This window comes from Halichoerus grypus, chromosome 15 (genome assembly GCF_964656455.1).
Source record: "Halichoerus grypus chromosome 15, mHalGry1.hap1.1, whole genome shotgun sequence".
NCBI lineage: Eukaryota > Metazoa > Chordata > Mammalia > Carnivora > Phocidae > Halichoerus > Halichoerus grypus.
In genome coordinates this window covers 1,298,291-1,317,910 of record NC_135726.1, presented here as the reverse complement: position 1 = coordinate 1,317,910, position 19,620 = coordinate 1,298,291, and the positions used below count along the sequence as shown (strand labels likewise).

Genomic DNA, 19,620 nt, shown 5'->3' with positions numbered 1-19,620 from the left:
ACAGACCCCAGGCAGCTTCTGGGAAGCACCTGCACAGAGGGGAAACTGAGGCTCAGGGAGGTGCCGGCCCGCCCTGGGGAGTGCCCCCGTGTACCAGGCACCGAGCCAGCTTATGTGACCGTTGAACCTTAGGGCCACCTGGTGGGGGAGTCACCATGAACCATCCCTACAAGGTCGAGGGTGTGGGAGCTGACCTTCCCCCAGCTGTGAGAGCCTCTGTGTGCAGGACCCCAGACCTGGGCAAGACCCCAGACCTGGGGCCCAGGCTCCGCGGAAACACAACTAGTCAGCAAACCACACCAACAGCACACATTCTTCAAGGGGCCCGTTCTGCCCTTGGGGCACAGCCACCAATGTCTTCTGCACCAGCCGGGGGCTCCACTGAGACCATGTCCCAGGGGCAGGGACGCTGAGGGCCTTGCCGGCAGTCACGTGGCAGGTCAGTGGCCGAGCTGGGAACGTCCAGGAGGGCCCTGCCCCCTCCCCAGGCCACGCCGCTCTGGAGCGCAGGGGGCTCTACCGGGGTCCTGGCCCTGAGCACGTGTGTGGACCGTGTGTGGCACCACCCAGCCTGGAGATGGGGCCCTGTGGGGATCCCAGGGACCCAGTGCCCCCCACTAGCACCGAGGCCCCTGTCTCCACTCCTCACCCATCACCCAGGGCTCGTGGTACCAGTTCTGGCCTCCCGAGCCAGCGCGAGAACAGAAGGACCTGAAAGAAAGTGCTCAGTGCCCCAGCCCACAGCGGAGCTCAGAAGGAGCACAGTGCGACTCTTAGCATCACAGATTCATTTGACAAACGTCAGCCTTTGCCGCAAGGTCTCCCAGTCCCAGAGGGAAAGGGGAGTGGAGGACGGGCCCCAGGCAGCAGGCCAGAGGAGGGGGTGAGGCTGCTGCTTAGGAGGGTGATGGGGTATGGGGGGATCTCTGGGGTTGGGGGCAGCACCCTCCCAGGAGACTGAGGGGCGCTTGTGCCCCAAATCAGGCATGACACCCCTACTCAGTGGGGCAGCCCCTGGGCAGGTCTCCACGCACAGGCAGGGGGCATCAGCGGAGCCTGGCGCTGCCTGGAAATGCATGTGCAGGCCCCACCCTCTGGGGGCTGACCAGAGGGTCCCCCAGGCAGGGCCAGCCGCGCCAGGGACAGACTTTGCGAGCACAGCCTCACCTCCTCAGTTCCCACAGCTCCAGGCAGGCGAAGGCGGCCCCATCCTCCTCCCTGGGCTGTTCCCCAGTCTCCCTGGGTTTCTCTCAGGCCATGCCGATGGCCCCCGCTGTGGGGGCTCTGCAGGTCGGGGGGCTTATGTGTCACACGAGCCCTTCCACTCGTGGCCCGGCCGGGACCTAGCAGGGCTGGTTTGAGGGCAGCCAGGGGTCTTCTCTGACCCTCTCTGCCCCAAAGGGAAGCCTCCCCTTAGGGCAGGGGCTCCTGTGCAGCCCCCAGAGCACCCCCCTCACCCTGTGCTTTCCTTGCAGGCTCCATTCAGGACCATGAGAACAGGCTTCTCCAGGGGCCCCCTCAGACCACCACGTCCTCCCAGCGCCCAGAAGAAGGGGCCATGCCCGGGGAGCAGCCCCGCCAAGCACCGCCCCCAACCATGACCCGAGACCTGCAGCCTTGCCAAACAGCGGGTGGCACGGGGGGCCCTGCCCAGCCCCCCGGTGAGGACGGTGCCCCAGCCAGCAGGACCGCCAAGGCCACGGGCAGCAGGGCCCAGGCAGTGGAGCCTCCAGAATCCCAGCCGTGGCAGGCCGGGGAGGTGGAGCCCAAGGCCCCGCTCCTGAGAACCCAGTCCCTGAGCAGCCCCCCGGGGAAGGGAGGCAGCCCCCGGGCCCCACCGGGGAGGAGCCACACACAGGCGGTCACTCAGCAGACCCGCAGGGCAGACGGTAGCCCCCAGCAGCTCTATAATCTGAACATCTCCGGCTCAAGGGCCAGACCCACTCTGGACAAGACTCCTGAGGGCCCACAGGGCGAGGACCCCGGGCCCCCAGAGGCGAAGGCCCCACCTACCCCAGAAGAGCTCAGTTTCCAGAGGTGCTTCCAGGAGACCCCCTCCAGCTTTACCTCCACCGACTATACCTCACCGAATGCCACCTCCGGGCCCCCGCCCCTCAGGGCCCCCCTGGGCAGCAGGCCAGCCTCCTACTCGGGATTCCAGGCCGGCGGGGCTGACGGCTGGCCTCCCACTGTCGAGAACAGCTTCCCAGGTGCTAGATTCGAGGTCCCTGCGGCCAAGCCGGAGCCCTTTCCCGAAGGGGACGGCCCCAGGGCGGCCTCCTTCCAGTACCCCTTCCAGGCACTGCATGGGCCCGGCCCGAAACCGTTCCCCGAGGACACAGTCCCACCCGAGTACGGGGAGAGAGCGCTGGTGTTTGCCTTCGGCCAGCCCAGGGGAGCATGGCCAGAGGAGGCAGTGGGCACAGGCTACCCCCTGCCTGCCCGGCCTGCTCCCCAACCGCCAGCCTGCTACCCTGGCCGGCCCGGCCTTGACACCCCCAGTGACCTCGGCTGTGCTCCTCCACAACCTGGTGCTGCTCCCCCAGCCCCCAGCCCCTTCTCGGAGAGCACAGCCACCTTTCCAGACAGTTTGCACAAGAGCCTGACCAAAGCCCTCCCTGAGAGACCGCCTTCGGCCCACGACGACAGGCTGGGAAGCCCCAGGGGGCCCCCAAACTCTCTGTCACAGAGGCACTTTCCTGGGCAGACCTATGGCAGCCCTGGGGCCAGCGGAGTGGGGACCAGCCCAGGGTCTCTGGACACGGAGCTGGCCACCCCAGGGCCCCTGCCTACCAGACTGCCCCAGCTGTGGGACCCTGCTGCAGCCCCTTACCCCACGCCTCCCCTGGGCCCCCCAGCCACCACCAGGAACGCCTTCTTTGAAGGCCAGGCCAGCGTGGGCCCGCGCCTTGGCCTCCCCCGGAGCCCCCCGCTGCCCTGGCCACAGGTGCTCCCAGCCACCGGGCCCGGCCCCCACTGCATGGAGGTGCTGAGCCAGCTGCCTTTCCCCGCAGGGGCCCCCGAGTGGCAGGGGGGCGGCCAGGGAGCCCTGGGTGCTGCCGGCAAGACTCCCGGGCCCGTGGAGAAGGTGGCTGTTCTGAGAAACAGCCCAGGCCGGCACGGTGGCGGCTCCCCGGGCCTGTTTGCCTACAACAGGCTGAAGGACCCCGGAGCCCAGCCCGTGTTCTTTGGGGTGGCCCAGTCCCAGGTCTCACCCCGGGCGACCCCTGGCCTGCCCCCACCCAGAGTGGTGGGCGCCTCTCCCTGCGAGTCCCCGCTGCCCTCACCTGCCACCAACACGGCCAGCAACAGCTCCTGTTCCTCGCTGTCCCCGCTATCCGGCAGCCCAGCCAACCCCAGCTCAGAGGAGAGCCAGGCCCCCGGCCCACGCGGGCCCCCCGCCTTCTTCCACGGCCCCGCTCACCCCCCAGAGACCAGCAGCCCCTACCCGTCCCCCGAGCCCCCACACACCGTCCCCATGCACTACCAGCCAGAGCCCGCCGGAGCCTTCCCTTTCCCTGCCGCGGAGGGGCTGGGGGCCGAGGGCACCTTCAAATGCCTAGAGGAGGCCCCCTTTGCAGGCTCAGGCCCCGAGGTGGGCAGCGGTGGTGGGCTGGAGGGCTTCCCCCGGGAGCCGCCCCCTTACCCCGCCCACCACTTCCCCCTGAGCAGCGCCAGCCTGGACCAGCTGGACGTGTTGCTCACCTGCCGGCAGTGTGACCAGAACTACAGCAGTCTCGCCGCCTTCCTGGGCCACCGGCAGTTCTGCCGCGCGCTCCTGGCCAGGGCCAAGGACGGCCTCCCCGGCCCCCCCGCTACACCCAAAGCCCCAGCTGGCGGGAACCCCAGCCTGCTCAGCCACCCCAAGACGGGCCCCTTCCTGTTAGGTGGGGACCTCCGGGCTGACAGCAAAGAGGACCCCCTGAGGACCAGCTTCCTGCCCGGCCTGGCCACCACCCCCTTCCCCCTCCCTGCCGCGGACCTAGACCCGGAGGACGACGCCAAGCTGGACAGCCTCATCACCGAGGCGCTCAACGGCCTGGGGTACCAGTCGGACAACCCCGAGATCGACAGCAGCTTTATCGACGTCTTCACTGACGAGGAGCCTTCGGGCCCCAGAGGTCCTGGTGCCGGGCAGCCCCCCAAGACCAGGGTGGGGACAATGCCGGAGAACAAAGCCCAGCCCCCGCTCCCGGGCAAGGCCGCCCTGCAGGAGCCCCAGGCCCCCCGCCCTGGGAATGCAGGCTGCCCGGCCCGCAGCCGGCCCAAAACCCGCTCCCTGGGCCCAGCACCCACGGAGGCCGACGGGGCTGGCCTGGCCAGCCAGCAGAGGAGAGGGAAGCGGTTTAAGTTGTTGCAAAAAGATCTGGACACCTGCAGCTCCACCAAGAGCCGGAAGGGCCCCCTAGCCGCTTGCCTGAGGCCAAGGAGGAAAGGCCCCGGGGCTGAGGCACCCCTGCCCCGCCCCCGGGACCTCAGGACCCCGGCTGCCAGGAGCCTCGCAGCTCCTGCCAGACAGGCCCTCCCAGCGGAGACCAGGAGCTCGCAGCGCCTCCGCCTGTCCCCGGGGCAGGACTCCAGGAGGAGGAGGCTGCGGGGCGGCACGTGGAGCAAGGAGCTCATCCACAAAATCGTTCAGCAGAAGAACAAGCACCACAGGCGGCCAGGCCAGCGCCTCCCCCTGGGACCCTCGAGGCCGGCGCCCAGCAGCACAGAGCAGGGGCTCCCAGAGCTCACCTGTGCCTCCGAGTCCGAGGAGGAGGACCGCTCGCGGCCGCACCCGCACGGCTCCCATCTCCGAGGCCGGCCCCGCCAGGGCTGCCGGCGCTGGCGCCGAGGCACGAAGCGGAAGGAAGTGGACGTGACCCCAGGTCCCAAGGAGGATGGGGGGCTGCAGAAACCCAGGACGGTCGTGCGGCAGGAAGCCACCCAGGTCGGGGGCTCCCCCAGCCCTGAGGAGGGAGCCTCCAAGCATCTCCTGCAGGTTCCTGCCAGCGCCAAGACCCCAGAGGAGAACCGTCTGGCACTAGACTCCCCCGGGGAGACCAAGCACCCCAGAACTGCTGAGGAGCTCCCCCCAGATGCCACAGAACTCCCCAGAGAGGCTCCGAGCTCTTCTCCAGCCTCCTGTAGGGAGGGGAGCCCCTGCCCCCCAGCCCCGGAGCCACCGGAGCCAGGCAAAGAGGACCCCCGGGTGTCCCATGAGAGTCTGCCGGGCACTACCCAGTGCACGGAGCCACCCACCTCCCGGGACACAGAGGACCCCCCTGCCTACCCACCAGGAGAGCTGCTGGTGCCGGTCACTCACGCCGCTGACACCGCCTACCTTGAATCGGGTGCCCTCTTTTTGAAGACCCCTGATCTTGGCTGCGGCCCTGCTCTTCTTAACGGAGACCCTGTGGGGGTTCCACTTGCCAGAAAGGGGCCCCAGCCCTACAGCAGCCCCCCTAGCAAATTGTTCCTCAGATCCAAAGACCTGCCTGGCTGTCTCCAAGAAGACCTCTACTCCAAGCCCTTAGCTCCAGATGCTCCGCCGGCCGGCGGCACGCGCCTGCTCCAGGACGGTGTGGACACCAATGCCCTCGAGCCAAAACCACCCAGGAGTACACCCTACGCCACCCACCGGGGCCCCAGCAAAGCCGAATCACCGCTGACTTTGGAGTCCACACCACTCTTCCCGGGGCTGCCTGTGGGCAGATTTGACCCGCCCGCCTACAGCAGCCTGTCTGGAAGCAGAGACACCCACTCCCTGTTGGTGTGCACAGACCCTCCCCCAAGGAGACCCCAGTTAGAGCTGCCATGCTCCCTGCTTCTGCCCAACAAGAGCTGGTCCCTGCTGGAGGAGTCCCCAATGTTGGCCAGCCACATGGGTCATCTTCCTGACCTCCTGGGGGAAAAGGCGTTCAGTAGGAGGTGCCCCGGGGAAAGGGCAGTGGCCACCAGCCCTCCATTTCTGCCTGGCAAGCTCAGCGAATGTGGCCTCACTTTTATGGGCAACCTGTCCGAAGATGAGTTAGAAATCAAAAGACTGGTCGCCGAATTAGAGAGTCAGCTGCAGAGTAAAGGGGTGCCCGAGGCCCCAGAACTGCCTTGCGCGGCTGGGCAGGTGGGCAGGACGCACGCGGGCACAGGGGCCCTTCTGTCCACCCGCCAGGCCGCCTCGCCCCCCAGGGACACCTTCTCCGAGGCCGACCTCACCGGCCTTGGGGAGTTGACTCCATGCCCAGAAGGGGCAGAAACAGCAGTGGCCACCAGGGAAGCGGGGCCAGGGAGCACCCGGGAGGAGTGGCCCTCCCCCCACCCAGGAGAAGCAGCCCTTTCCCCCACTGCGTGTTCAGAAGGGGCGTCTGGGGCTCCCGGAACCCTCAGTGGGGCCGACCGCAACTTCCAAGCAGTACAGAGAGCCAGAGTCTCGGAGACAGGGCCCCCCAAGCCCGAAGGGGACTGCAGGGTCCACGCGGAAGTCTCTCTGCCCGGCTCTGGGGAGCTGTTCAAGCCTCCACTGCACGTGAGGAGCTTAGTCAAGTGCAGCCCAAGCCGTGAGCCGTTACGTCCGAAAAATAACGGGGCTGCCAAGATGCAGCCAAGCCACGCCCTGCTGCTGCCTCCCTGCTCACAGGCAGGTGGGCCCTGCCAAGAGCCCCCTGAGCGGGAAGCGTTTGGCAGCCCACTTGCCCATCTGGCACCTGGCTTGGTGCCTCAGGGGGCCACCCCGTCTTGTGGTATCAGTCATAGCGACGCCCCCAAAGGATACTCTGTAAGCAGGGCAGGCCAGCCAGAAGGAGCAGGCCTCCCCCACGCTGGGGCGGGGGACCCTGGCCTTAAGGGTAATGAGGAGTCTGTAGCCGTGGGGGCCTCCCCAAGTCCTGCCTGCGTGCCCAACAGCAGTCCTGGCAGGAGACCCCAGGACCCAGCCACAAGCCCCCTCCGTCAACTGCAGCTCTTGGTGGCCAGAGCAGCTGGGAAGGAAGAGGACGCCCTGGGCTCACAGGGGCCCCCACCTGCTGACACCCAGAGCCCTCGGTGCAGTGAGCCCTCAGATCTAGAAGGGGACAGCGTGGAAGGTGGGGACGTGGCCTGCAGCCCCACCCAGGACGTCCCTGCAGCGGCCAGATGTCAGTTGGGGCCTGAGGCTGATGGACATCTGGACTCCCTCGGCCAGGCTGAGAAGCCCGAGGACCAAGACAGAGCCAGCAGACTGCAGCCAGATAAGTGGGGGAGTCCAGTGGGGCTGGACAACCTCCTCATGGTCAGTGCCGATGCTGAGACTGCCCTGGACCAGCTAAGGAGACAGCTCCAGGGAAACGGCCTTGTCTTGGGCCTTCAAAAAGAGGCCTGGGCCACCCCAAGCCCTACCTCGCCTGATGCAGAATCTTCGGTACCGGCCTTGGTAGCAGCCCACATCCAAAATGGGCCTGAAGCCCGGACTTCAGAGGAGGCGGCCAGCCCAGGCCTTGAGAAGCAGCCGCTGCTCGCTGGAGACAGCCCTGCTCCCCCCATCGGGGACCTGACCACCTGTGTCCCCTTGCCTGCTTCTGCAGCCACCTCCATTCCCTTCAGCCTGGAGCCCCTGCCCCAGGAAGACCCTCCTACGGGACCTTCGGGTGGGCTGAGGGGGCTGCTGCCAGCCGCTCCGTCCTGCGGGGATCCCGCCAGCCCGCAGCCCCTCCCAGCCCCTTCTCCTGCCCAGTCCGCTCCGCAAAGGGCCGACAGCACCCCAGCCAGCACAGACACTGGGGCCGGGCCACCTGCAGCAGCTCCCCCATCTTTGAGGACAAGCCCCTGTGGCTTCAAGGAAAGCCTGGCTCACCACCCCCTCCTAGGGAACCACAGCCCCCTGCAGGACCCTCCCTCGGGCCAGCCTGGCTTCATCAGTGTCTTCACTCCTGCCCAGGGGGAGGACCGCCCTGAAGGCAGCATGTCAGGACCTCTAGAGAGTTCCAGAAAGGAGAAGCCAAGGAGCTGTCCTGCCTCTGTCACCTGTTCTCCCCCCGGGAGGCCCACCTCCCCGAGAGGGACCATGAATGCCCCTGCCCTGCCCGACGTTCCCACCACAGATGGCACGGGGCCAGTCAGAGGCCCCGGGGTCAACCATCCAGACCGCCACGGCGGGGGAGCCCCACCCCACACCAGCCCCAGCAGGATGCCCACGGGCCCCGCCTCCCCAGACCCCCCAGGGAACAGGGAAGGCCAGGGTGTCACCGCTGTGCCCGCTGACCCTTCCACATGGGGGCCCACGGGGCCAGATTCCTGGGCCTGCCAGGAACGCGAGGCAGGGGCCGGCCGCTCTGGAGCCATGACGGCCCCTGGAGCTGACACCACAGACCCCGCCGTCACCTGCCCGTCCACAGAGCTCCGCCGGGGCAGAACCCCATCTCCCAGGAGCACAGCCCGGGACTCCAGACCCAGCTCCCCCCAGAGCCTCAGAACTGTTCACTGCACACCCCAGAGGGACCCCCTCAGTCCGCAGGGCACCAGACAGAAGCCTGTGTCCACAGACATTAGCCCCCGGGAGGACCGGGCCCCCGGCAGGCGGCCTGCGACCTGTGAAGTGTGCGCAGCCTCCTTCCGCTCCAGGCCGGGCCTGAGCCGCCACAGAGCCAGGAAGCACGGGCTGCACAGGGGACCCCCCACCCCGCCCGGCCCCCGGCCCCAGGCGTGCCAGCCCCCCGGGAAGGAAAGCCACAGGGCACCTGGGAAGAAGCCAAGGCAGGCGCAGAGTGGTCCCGGCTGTGCCATTGGGCCGCGTCCTGACCGGGGTGCAGAGGCTTCTGAGGACGCGTCAGGCCCTCAGACGGCCAGGGGACTGGGTGCGGGGGACACCCTAGGCTGCTCCCCCAGCCGGGAGCCACACCCCCCAGGCCCGGGCGAGCTGGGAGTGGACATGAGGCCTGCAGAGCCCAGGAAGCAGGGCCGGCTGGTGAGGGACAAGCGCAGTCCCAAACAGGCAGACAAAAGAGGCAGCCAGCGGCGGGGCAGGGCGCCCGAGGACGTCCCCAGCAAGTCGGAGGGGAAGTCGCAGGAGAAGGGCAGAAAGCCCAGAGCAAGAAGGTTCCGGAAGGCGAGGAGTCCTCCAGTCTGTCCAGGTGTGATTTCAGACAGAAGCCGCCGGGGTCCATCCACCACAACCGCCAGTCCCCCGGGGCCTCCAGGCGGCCCTCTCTCAGCGCGGGCCCAGCCGGACGCCGACGCCTCCTGGCCATCGGTGACGAAGAACACAGTGGACACAGACCCAGAGGAGACGCCAGCACAGAGGTCACCCGGGGATTGGATGGCCCGTGCGGAGGGGATGCAGTGGGCAGCTCCTGGAGACGGGCCGGGGGGACAGAAGACAGCCGTGGCCAGGGAGTGCTGGGGACCTAGGGAGGCCGGAACATCGGATGTCTATAAAGAGCTATCGTGGGCAGCCGGGACTGAGCCTGCAGGGGACCGCAGAGCAGCAGAGAGCGGGTCAGGGCAAGGAGTCGGGGAGGGGCACGGACGCCCCGCAAGCCCCCCAGGCCCTCGGGAGACTGGCAGCTGCCCCCCGAGTCCCCTGCACAACCCAGAAGCGCAGGTCGGGGTCCAGGAGCATGCGGGCGCCACTCCCGAAGCCCCCAGCCCGGGTCTCGGGGACCCTCTGAGTGTGTTTGATGATGAAGCCTCCTTTTCGCAGCTCTTCCCTCTGGGCGACCGCTTGACTCGGAAGAAGAACCCCCGTGTCTACGGCAAGCGCTATAAAAAGCCGAGGGCCCCGCCCCCGCTGGAACCCCACGGCGAGGTGGGGGGCAGCGTCATGCTGGCCTCCACCCGCCTGCCCACAGACCTCAGCGACTCGGGCTCACTCTGCCTCTCCCACGAGGACCCGTGGGGTGACGAGGCCACGGGTCTGCCGGAGTCCTTCCTGCTGGAGGGCTTCCTGAGCAGCAAGGTGCCTGGCATTGACCCCTGGGCCCCCAGCCCCAGCCTGTGGGCCCTGGAGGCTGACCCAGAGGTGGACTGTGCGGAGGGTGTGCCCCCCCGCCACGCCGAGGACCACCAGTCAGAGAACATTCCTGAACTGCACATGGTCCCGGCCTCTTGGCGAGACCTGGACCTGCAGGCCCCCGCCGAAGGGATGGCCTCTTCTCTAGGAGACAAGAGCCCAGAGCCCCCTGACCTGGAACAAGAACGCTACGACAGCGGGCTTCCCGGGAACACCGTGGACCTTGAGATGCTCAGCGCCAAACTGGAGGTGCGAGACCTGTGCTTCCTGACGCCCTGTGACGACTCTGTGGGTGTCCTCAGCGCGAGCTTCCTGGACTTCGGGGCCACGGTGAGCCCCCAGGAGCCGCAGAGCCCAAGGGTGGCGGGTGCAGCCGGGGCAGGAGGGGCGCCGGGCAGGGAGCAGCACGCCAAGGCCAGGAGGGCGTCCTACAAGTGCAAGGTGTGTTTCCAGCGCTTCGGCGGCCTGGGCGAGCTGGACCTCCACAAGCTGGCCCACAGCCCCGCGCCACCCCCCACCTGCTACATGTGTGTGGAGCGCAGGTTCGGCTCCCGCGAGCTGCTGCGGGAGCACCTGCAGGAGAAGCACGTGCAGAGCAAGGCGGGGCGCTGGGCCTGCGGCATGTGCCTGAGGGAGGTCGCCGACGTCTGGATGTACAACGAGCACCTGCGGGAGCACGCCCTGCGGTTCGCCCGCAAGGGGCAGGCGCGAGGGCCCCTCGGGGACTGGGAGGGGGGCCCAAGTGTCGCTCGCTTCCTGGGCAGCATCACGGGACAGGCGTCCAGACCCAGTGGGGGCAAACGCTCGATGGGCAAGTCCGGCGGGGGCCCCGCAGAGGCGTCCGGGAGACGGCCAGGGCCTGGGAAGGACTTCCAGAGGGAGAGGGTGAAACCCAAGGTTCCTGCCCACGACTCACCAGACAGGGCTTTGGCTGACAGCAGCCCGACGGCCTGCGGGAACCGCAGTCTTCCCAGCGGCTCCTGCAAGACGTCCCCCAGCCTGTCCCCGGAGCCCTGCTCCGGCAGCGAGCCGCTCCTGCAAGCCCTCCCCGTGCACCAGGGCTGCAAAGACCCGTCCCGGGACTGCCACCACTGCGGAAAGCGGTTCCCCAAACCCTTCAAGCTGCAGCGCCACCTGGCGGTACATAGCCCTCAGCGCGTCTACCTGTGCCCCCAGTGCCCGCGCGTCTACCCGGAGCCCCAGGCGCTGCGCGCGCACCTGGGCGGGGCGCACGGGGTGCGGGGGGGACTGGAGCTGCCGCACACCCCGCTCTACGCCTGTGAGCTCTGTGCCGACGTCACGCACATCAGCAAGCGCTCCTTCGTCTGCAGCTCCTGCAACTACACCTTCGCCAAGAAGGAGCAGTTCGACCGCCACATGGACAAACACCTGCGGGGCGGGCAGCAGCCCTTCACGTTCCGCGGCGTGCGGCGGCCTGGCGCCCCTGGCCAGAGGGCGCCGGCCCGCGAGGGCACCCTGCCCAGCAAACGGCGCAGGGTGGTGGCGCCCGGCGCCAACGGGCCTCTGTCCTGGGGCCGCAGCCCCCCCCAGAGCGAGGGGTCACTCGCAGCCCTGCTCCGGCCCTGCCCAGAGGTGGCTCCTGGCACGACCAAGGGGCAGCCCAGGACCCCGGAGAGGCCTGTAGAGCCCGTGGGCCACCCGGTCACAGGGGGCGACGTGCCCTCTGACCTCCAGGAACTGCCGCCCCCAGCTCTGTCTCCTTTCCCGGCAGCCTCCGCTGATGGCCAAGGCGTCCACAAGTCGGATGGGGCCCTGGGGAGGTCCGAAGGTGAGGCTTCTCCGGGCAGCCCTGGTCCTCTTCTCCAGCAGGCTCTCCCGCTGGGGGGGTCTGTGCCCCGGCCGGGGGCCAGAGGCCAAGATGTAGAGGAAAAGAGGGCTACTGGCCCATTCTCAGGGAAACGCAGGACCCCGAGTGCCCCTGACCATTGCCTGGAAGCCCCCTCCCTGCTCCAGAAGGAGAAGCAGGTGTCCACAGGCCACACGGTGCCTGAGGGGGGCACAGGGGGCCCCTCCCACAAGGGCAGTGCCATCAAGCCTTGGGGCTGCCGGAGTTCGTCAAAGGACAGGTCGGCTTTGCTCACCCCCAGCAAAGCTCCCAGGTTCCCGGTGCAACCGAAGAAGGTCGCGGCCAGTCCGACACCCAGACAGCTAGCCCATGGCACTGAGGACAGGCCGAAGCCCACCACCCTCAAAGCCAAGCCGAGCCCCAACTCCCAGGGCGGTGGAGGCCCACGGCACAGCACCAAGACAGCAGGGGGCAGCCAGCCCCAGCCGGCCAGCGGGCAGCTCCAGAGTGAGACGGCCACCACTCCAGCCAAGCCCAACTGCCCAGGCCAGGGCCCCGCCCCAGACAAGCACCCTCCTCGAGCCAAGGGCTCTCCCAAGGGGCCAAGGGAAGCCGGTGACCAGGGGCCCCGAGGGAGCCCGGGCACCAGGGAGGACGGGGAGGTCAGCGAGAAGAAAAGGAAGGGCCGGGCCCCGGGGCCAAGCAGGAGTGACAGTGTGGGGAGCTTGGGGAGAGCCCGGTTGGTCCCTGAAAAGCCGCCCCGGGCCCCCCGAAAGCAGGCGACACCCAGCCGTGTGCTCCCCACCAAGGCCAGGCCCGGTAGCCAGAACAGCACGATGCCACCCCAGCACTCGGAGCAAGGGCAGGCAGGCCCCAGACACACCCACGGGGACTGCAGACGCAGCAAGGAGGGGCAGGGCAAGGCCTGCCCCCAGGGGAGACCCCTGCACAGACCCCCCAGGAGGGACAGAGCTGTCCACGGTGCTGAACCTGCCGACCCCCGTGCCTGCAGGACCGCCGCGTCCCAGAACGACGTCCTCAGCCAGCTCTTTGGGCAGAGACTGACCAGCTTCAAGATCCCGTTAAAGAAGGACCCTCCCGAGTAACTTATAGCCGCGAGTGAGTACCTGGGAGCAGGGCTTGGAGCAGCCCGGCACGCGGGGGCTCCTGTTTATGCTGACGAGCCCCGTCCTCTGAGGGTGTTGGACGGGGGCCACGTGGCGATTCGCCTGACTTACACAAGCGCTCTGAGTCTGGCGTTAGGGCTGTGACTGCGATACTTTGAGCAGGGCCTGGGGTGGACAGCAGTCCCTTTCTAGATGGAAGGTGAGGGTGAGCCCCTTGGAGACCACGCAGCTCTTTTCTCGGTACCAGAACTCGAAGAGCAGGCCGCCCCCGGCCCATGTGCCCCATTGCCCAGGCGTGGTAGGCCACAGACGCCTCATCTGAAGGTTTGCACGGGGCTCCCCCCACATCATCTAGCAGGGAAGCGAGCCGAGGCTGTCTGCGCTCAGGTGGCGGCAGGCTCCCCTTAGTCTTCTTGCTGCTGTTGCTGGAATGGTTTCGAGGCCGCGTGCGGGGGCAGGGCTGTCCCCTGTGAGAGCTGTTTGTGGGCCCCCAGGGCGCACCAGGCTTCTCTGACCGCGGGGTGGTGGCGGCTGCTGTCCGGGCTGCTGACAGAAACGCTGGTCTCCGGTGCACCTTGAACGCTGGGTGCACCTTGAACGCTGGGGACTGGGTTCCCGTCGGGAACGTGGAGAACGCTGCTCACCAGCCGGCTCCCACCGTCGCCGGGTCTCCATCCCTAGTCCCATGGCCTCTGCCGATGCCCTTTCTAGAGCCTTCCTCCTCACAAGGAGCTCTCCGCTGCAAGTATCAGCAATTTTACTCTGAATTTCTGGTGCTATTTCATGTTGTAATGTGAATTCAGGCTTCCTTGGTGCGTTTCACCTGAGGGATTGGGCGGGGAACCGGCTGGGGAGGCGCACGATGGCCCACGGACACCGGCGGCCCCGACAAGTCTTTTGCTGGCTCCCCGGCTGCCGGCAGGCTCCAGCCCCCGGGGGTCGCGGTCCGTGGTCGGAGCAGCCAAGTGGGACACTGTGGGCCGGGGCGTGGCGCCGTGGCCCAGTCAGGGAGGCATCTCATGCACTGACATGACCCAGGGGTTGGCGCGCATGTCCTGTTGATGGAATCGTGTCTTCAAAGGGGGCAGGAGGGTAGGAGAGGCTTCCTTCTGTTCTTAGGTGTCTCTGAGGTTCGTGGTTTGTGTCGTTCTGTTTCGGTTTTTTTTTTTTTCTTTTTTACCTTGGGTGCAATGTGTGTGTCAAAAGTTTTTATTTTGATATTTTGAAAGAGACCAAATTGGGCCCAAATTGCCTTTCTCGAAGGTGCTGTGTGCACTCAGAACGCCTTTAGTGCTGATAAATAAAACACGAGGACTCTGAGGTTCTACTGTGCGAATCGTAGTGAACTCATCCTGTCAAATATATCCTCACTATTTTCACAGAGAGCCTCTGGCTGTGGCATCTGTCCTCCGGCCGCCCCCCCCTGCCCCCCCCCCGCCCCACGCGAGCCCAGGGCCTGGCTCATAGAGCATCGGCTTCAGCGGACACTTCGTCCCTACAAAGCCGCACCCGAGCGGCAAGCTCCCCTGGGCTCGCGGACACGGCTGGGGCCCCTGGGGGATCAGAGTGGGGAGGTAAAGTGTCGGGAAGTCATCAGCACAGCTCAGTTTGGGGGCCCCGGGACAGCAGCAGGGGCAGTACGAAGGGTCAAAGTGGGAGACACCACCCCACCGCAGGCTCAGACCCCGGGGCCCACCGTGTCCTCAAGACAACCCTCAAAGACCCCAGCGTCCGGGACAAGTGCCTGGAGAGCAAGCAGGGCTGTCCAGAGTCAAGCACCCATCCGTCCTGCCCCTGACCCCAGGGCACGAGGGGCACTCAGAGCAGAACCCCACAATATGTGTGGGGGAGGGGAGGGGAGCCACAGGGAGGGGGGCCTACACGTGGGGCCGTACGTGGGATCCCAGCACTTCTGCCCAAGCCCACGGGGCCCCCACCCACTCCTGCTCACCTTCCTTGGCCAGAAACACCCTTCCCAGGTGCTCCCGTTCAGTCCAAGCCCCTCCCAGCCATACAACCCCCACCTCGGGGGCCCGGGGCCACCCTCTCACATGGACACGCCTACTGTGTGCTGCCCTTGGGGGCTTCCAGACAGGCTCTGTGGTGAGCTGGGGTCTTTGGTCTCCTCGGGGGTCTCTAGCAGGGCCTGAGAGAGGGGGGCACAAAGGGGCTCAGGGTTGGAATTTGGGGTTAGGGTGGAGTGAGTCTGAGCTGTGTTGGCAACAGCTATCTGGTGATTTGGGGATGCAGACCCCTGGGGCCCGGCGGGGTCCGCAGCACTGGGCGCCTCTGTTCAACTCGCCAAACCTGGGGCAGCAGGGACCAGCAGCATTCCAGTCCCGGGGAACAGGAGGGAAATTCCTGGCTCCACCCCAGATTGCAAATCCGACTCCGACGCGGCAGCGCCCACCTGGCCGGCAGGTGGCAGCATTGGCCCAGCTCCGTGGCTCGGGCAGCTCAGCTGCCGAGGCCCCGCGACCGGCACGGGGGCACCCTGACCTCATCGACAGGCTCAGAGACACACGCTTACTGCACAGCTTCACCCACACCGACACCGGGGCCCACAGACCCACACACGGACAAACACCACCTCACCCTGACTCGCTGCGAAGTGAGTGACACAGGTGCATCCGGAGTGGGGGACCTGGCCTTCCAGAGGGCCCTGTGCATGCGCCCCAGAGCACCCCGTTTGATCCACGGGACAGGGCTGGACAAAGACAAGGGTTGGGTCAGGAGCAGCCCAGGCAGAGGCCCCATACAGGGACCGCAGCTCCCTGAGCCCCCGAGGGCCTGGCTCGTCCCCTCTAGGAAGCCAGCGTGCCTGCTCGCCCCACGACTGCAGGTCCCTCTGGGAGCTGCCCCGAGGCAGGCAGGGTGGGCAAGGGGACACCATACTTTAGCAACAAGGTCACATAAGGCTGTATTTTTCAGTCGCATCCTATACTAGGCCCAAAGCCTGACCCCAATGACCCCTTGGCCCCACCAGCCCAGAGACAGGGTAGGAGAGATGGTTCCTGGGACCGGGTGAGGGAGGTGCAGGGACGGGACGGGCGAGCCCCTGGATGTGGGGGGTCAGGGCAGCTGCCTGTGGACCGGCCACCAGAGGGAGGAGAAGGCATGCCCACCTCCTCCCCCCAGGCCCCATAAAGGGGGAGGCTTCCCACACAGCCACAGGCTTCCCACGGCATATCTGCTCAGGGACACCCCCCGCCGCCGCCCCGGAGAACACGGTGGGGTCAGAATCCTGCCTCCCGGGGAGAGTGTGTAGACGGCCACACTCACACAGTGGGAAGACTCAGGACCAAAACAGACCCACAGAGACAGTCTCAGGAGTGAAGAGCCTCCGGAGAAGGACTGAATCTTTGCACTCTGCGGAGCTCGCTGGTGTTGGGGCTCCTCGAAGCACCCCGAGAGGATGGGACTTGGGGGCCCCTGGGTCCTGTCCGTGTCCCCTGTGAATGTGCCGCGTGTGGGCCCTGGAGCTGCAGCCCTGAAGCCACGTCCCCCCGGCCCCTTTTCTCCCCCGGTCCAGTGGGTAGGCAGCAGGCAGCTCACTTCCTGGGAATGTGCCCTCAGGGCCCCGGGTCCCCCTGCAGGATTATAGCCCTGGGAGTGGCATGCTGAGCCCCTTGGGGCCACCTCTCCTTCCCAGCAGCTCCAGGCCTGGGTGCCCAAGGCCATGGCCCCTTTCCCACAGGACAGCCTCCCCCTCACCTGCAGCCCCCAGGCAAGGAGCCGGGCAGGCCGGGGCGTTCCCCAGGCCCAGGGGTTGGTGGGCTTGGACCAACCGCCCAAACTGAAAGACCCACAGGCCCGTGTCTGGGGCAGTGTACTGTGCCCTGCGGGGAGTACGAAGGGGCAGCAGAGCCCTGGGTGGACCTGGAAACCATCTTCTCTAGACCTCAGCTCTCCCGGCCATCAATGGACACGAGAATCACCAAAAAGTTGTCCAGCCAGGGGCTGCCTCTGAGGCGTGGCCTGCTGGACCCAGCCAGGTCTCCCTGGCGCTGCCTGGACCCTCTCCCCACGGCTGTCCCCCGGCCTCGGGCCTTTGCCCGGCCAGCACGTCCTCTTTGTGGCCTCCAGAACCACCGCAGTGCCCCGTCCCCCCTCCCTGCTTTATTTATAGCACACTGCACCCTGCCACGTGTCCCACGGCCCACTCCTCCCCCGTGGCCACAGTCCCGCTCCCGCCGGACCCCGAGTGACGCACTGTGCGTGTGTTGTCCAGAGCTGTCCCTGTGCCGCGTCAAGCAGGGGTTCCCTACGTGTTTGGGGTGGGAAGAAGGGAGGAAGGACGTAGGGCAGGAGGGGAGGCAGGAAGCAGCGGGGAGAGAAGGAGAAAGGCAGGCAGGAGTCCAGTGGGGACGCGAACATTTTCTATCTGGTGATGTCACATGACCCCAACTCTCAGAGATTGGGAAATATCCAGAAAATATTTCCTGTCTGTGCCCAGTACAGCCTTGCCTGGCGGGGGAAGTGGCCACACGTGGCCAGTTGCGTGGAAGGGTGGCCCTCGCTAACCCCCGAGGACCGTCTGCAGATGAGAACCGTCCTGTCCCGGGATGTCTGAGATGCTGGCCTCGCTGAGGACCCCCGGGCTGGTCCGGCGTGGTCCCAGCCCCGCTCGCTCTGTCCCTCAGGCATCCCGGAGATCAGATGGGGTCCCCAGCTGTGGGTGCGCTGCCAGAGCGCCGCGATGGGGGCCACGGAGGCAGCAGCCCACCCCCGACGCCCGCCCGCCCAGGGTGGCCAGGGCAGCACCTCATTGTCGCCAGAACTGTCTGGGCTCCTCCCCTGCCCCTCCCGCAGGCGGCCTCCTGATTCCTAACTTAATTTATTTTGACATCCTCGCTGCCGTTTGACCTCCTTACGGAGTCACGTGGTGCTTAAAACTCATTATCCCCCCATTCCAACAGGAAGTTAATTAAACCCTTCACAGAGCCAGTGTTGATGAATGTCAGGACGGGCCTCCGGCGGATCAGTGTGAGGGTGGGGGGTGGGGAAGTGAGGCCGGGCCCTGGCAGGGGCCACAGACGGAACCTGGGTCCCCCTTCCTCCAACGCGGCCACCAGCGTCCATTCCGGAACAGAGCGTGTGGATTCCCCAAGGATGACCTGCCTTGGCCACTCACCTGTTACATGGCCTTGGGCAACTGGCTTACTTCACTCCTCTGAGCCTCAGTTTACTCTTCCGGCAAGTGGGAATTCTAAGAGCCCCTTCTTCAGAACACTGTTATGAGCAGGCAGTGCGCTGAACTGTTTGTGCTCATCACGGCCCCGCACCAGGGAAGCCCGCGGCATGGCGTGGGCGTAAGGCGATGGCGCTCCAGGGGACAGAAGAGACAGTGGGCCCTGCGAGCTGGAGCAGAGACGAGAGCCCGATCTTGTCTGGGAGCAGGGAGGGGCTTCCCTGGGGAAGGGTGCACCCGGCAGCAGGAACAGCTTGTGCAAGGGCCCTGTGGCCACAGGACATGGGAAGAGGTTCAGAGGAGAAGGTCGAATGGGGCAGGGCTGAGCCCGAGGCTATCACTAATGGCTTCTGGGAAGGTCCCACTGGCTTCAGTCTGCAGCAAGGGCAGCAGTGGCCATGGGGGACCAGTAAGGTGGGCAGTGGCAGGGGGATGGGCATAGGGGCTTGGAGCGGGGTGGGTGGTGGCACTGTATCACAGCTACAAGCAGGTGAAGTCCCCGACACGGGGAGGGCAGGGTCTCAGAAAGAAGGCCCTTCATCTGGCCTGGCCTCCAGACGCACTCCCCCATCAGCTCGGCCCCAGGCTTCCCCCAGCCTCTGCACCTGCTCTTCCCTTGCCCTCCACTCTTTCGTGAGCATCCTCTTCATCCTTCAAGGGCCCCCTTAAGTTTCCAGAATATTCTGTGACTTCCTTAGTCATAGCCCAGAAACCAGTACAGGGCCTGGCACATGGGAGCCCCTTCCCCCCCCACCCCACCCCCCACAACTGCCCAGCCTCGGGCAGCCCTCCTTGGGGGGCGGGGCAGCACAGCACATGCCCACAACCAGCCATCCCACAGGTCAGAGGGCAGAGGTAGACCAGGACATCAAGACCAGAGGAGCCCCGAGGGGTCACGCCCCCACCCCCACTTACATACGACGAAACCAAAGACCAGATTGGTTAAGGACCTGGTCAGGGTCGCACCCTCCAAAATGGCAAAGCCAGGATTTGGACCCAGGTCTCCCTGCTCCCAGGCCAGGCTTCAGCACACAGGCGCTGGAGTTTGGCTGCCTGGGGTTACATCCCAGCTTTACCTCGTCTGAGCTATAGGACCACTCTGAGCCTCAGTGTCTTCATCACCACCACCACAGCCCTCCAGGTACTTAAAAGCAAGTCTTACATGTCCCAGGCCCAGCTCAGCCACTTTCTGCGGGGGTGACTCTGACGTCCTAACCACCGGAGCAGAGCACAAGGACGTCGTGAGAAAATAGGAACCAGCCCAAAGGAAGGGCTCACAAAGGTGGAGGGCACAACGATGATGACATCGCCCCTAGAGCCAGCACCCCGGTCAAAGCCATGCCCAGGAGGCCTCCGGGGAGCTTTGCAACCCCAGCGGGCAGCTGCCCGAAGTCAGATCCAGGGAGCAAGGAACAGCCAGGCTGCGGCTGGGCAGCCAGCTCCACGTCGGGTACTGATAGCCCTGCACGCGGGCTGAACGCAGGTCTGTTTTCTCCACCAGGGGCTTTTGGACGGGAGCCCTGGCGCTCCT

At 66.5% G+C, this 19,620-nt stretch overlaps 1 protein-coding gene across 1 annotated transcript in view; it reads left to right on the top strand.

Moving 5' to 3' along the window:
- The window catches only part of ZNF469 (zinc finger protein 469), a 42,688-nt gene extending 29,811 nt beyond the window's left edge, over positions 1-12,877 (top strand). The window contains exon 3 of the mRNA XM_036087559.2: positions 1,476-12,877. Coding sequence (XP_035943452.2) covers positions 1,559-12,877 — 11,319 coding nt within the window. The 5' untranslated portion in view covers positions 1,476-1,558. The remainder of the gene's footprint in view (positions 1-1,475) is intronic.
- The last annotated feature ends 6,743 nt before the right edge of the window (positions 12,878-19,620 follow it).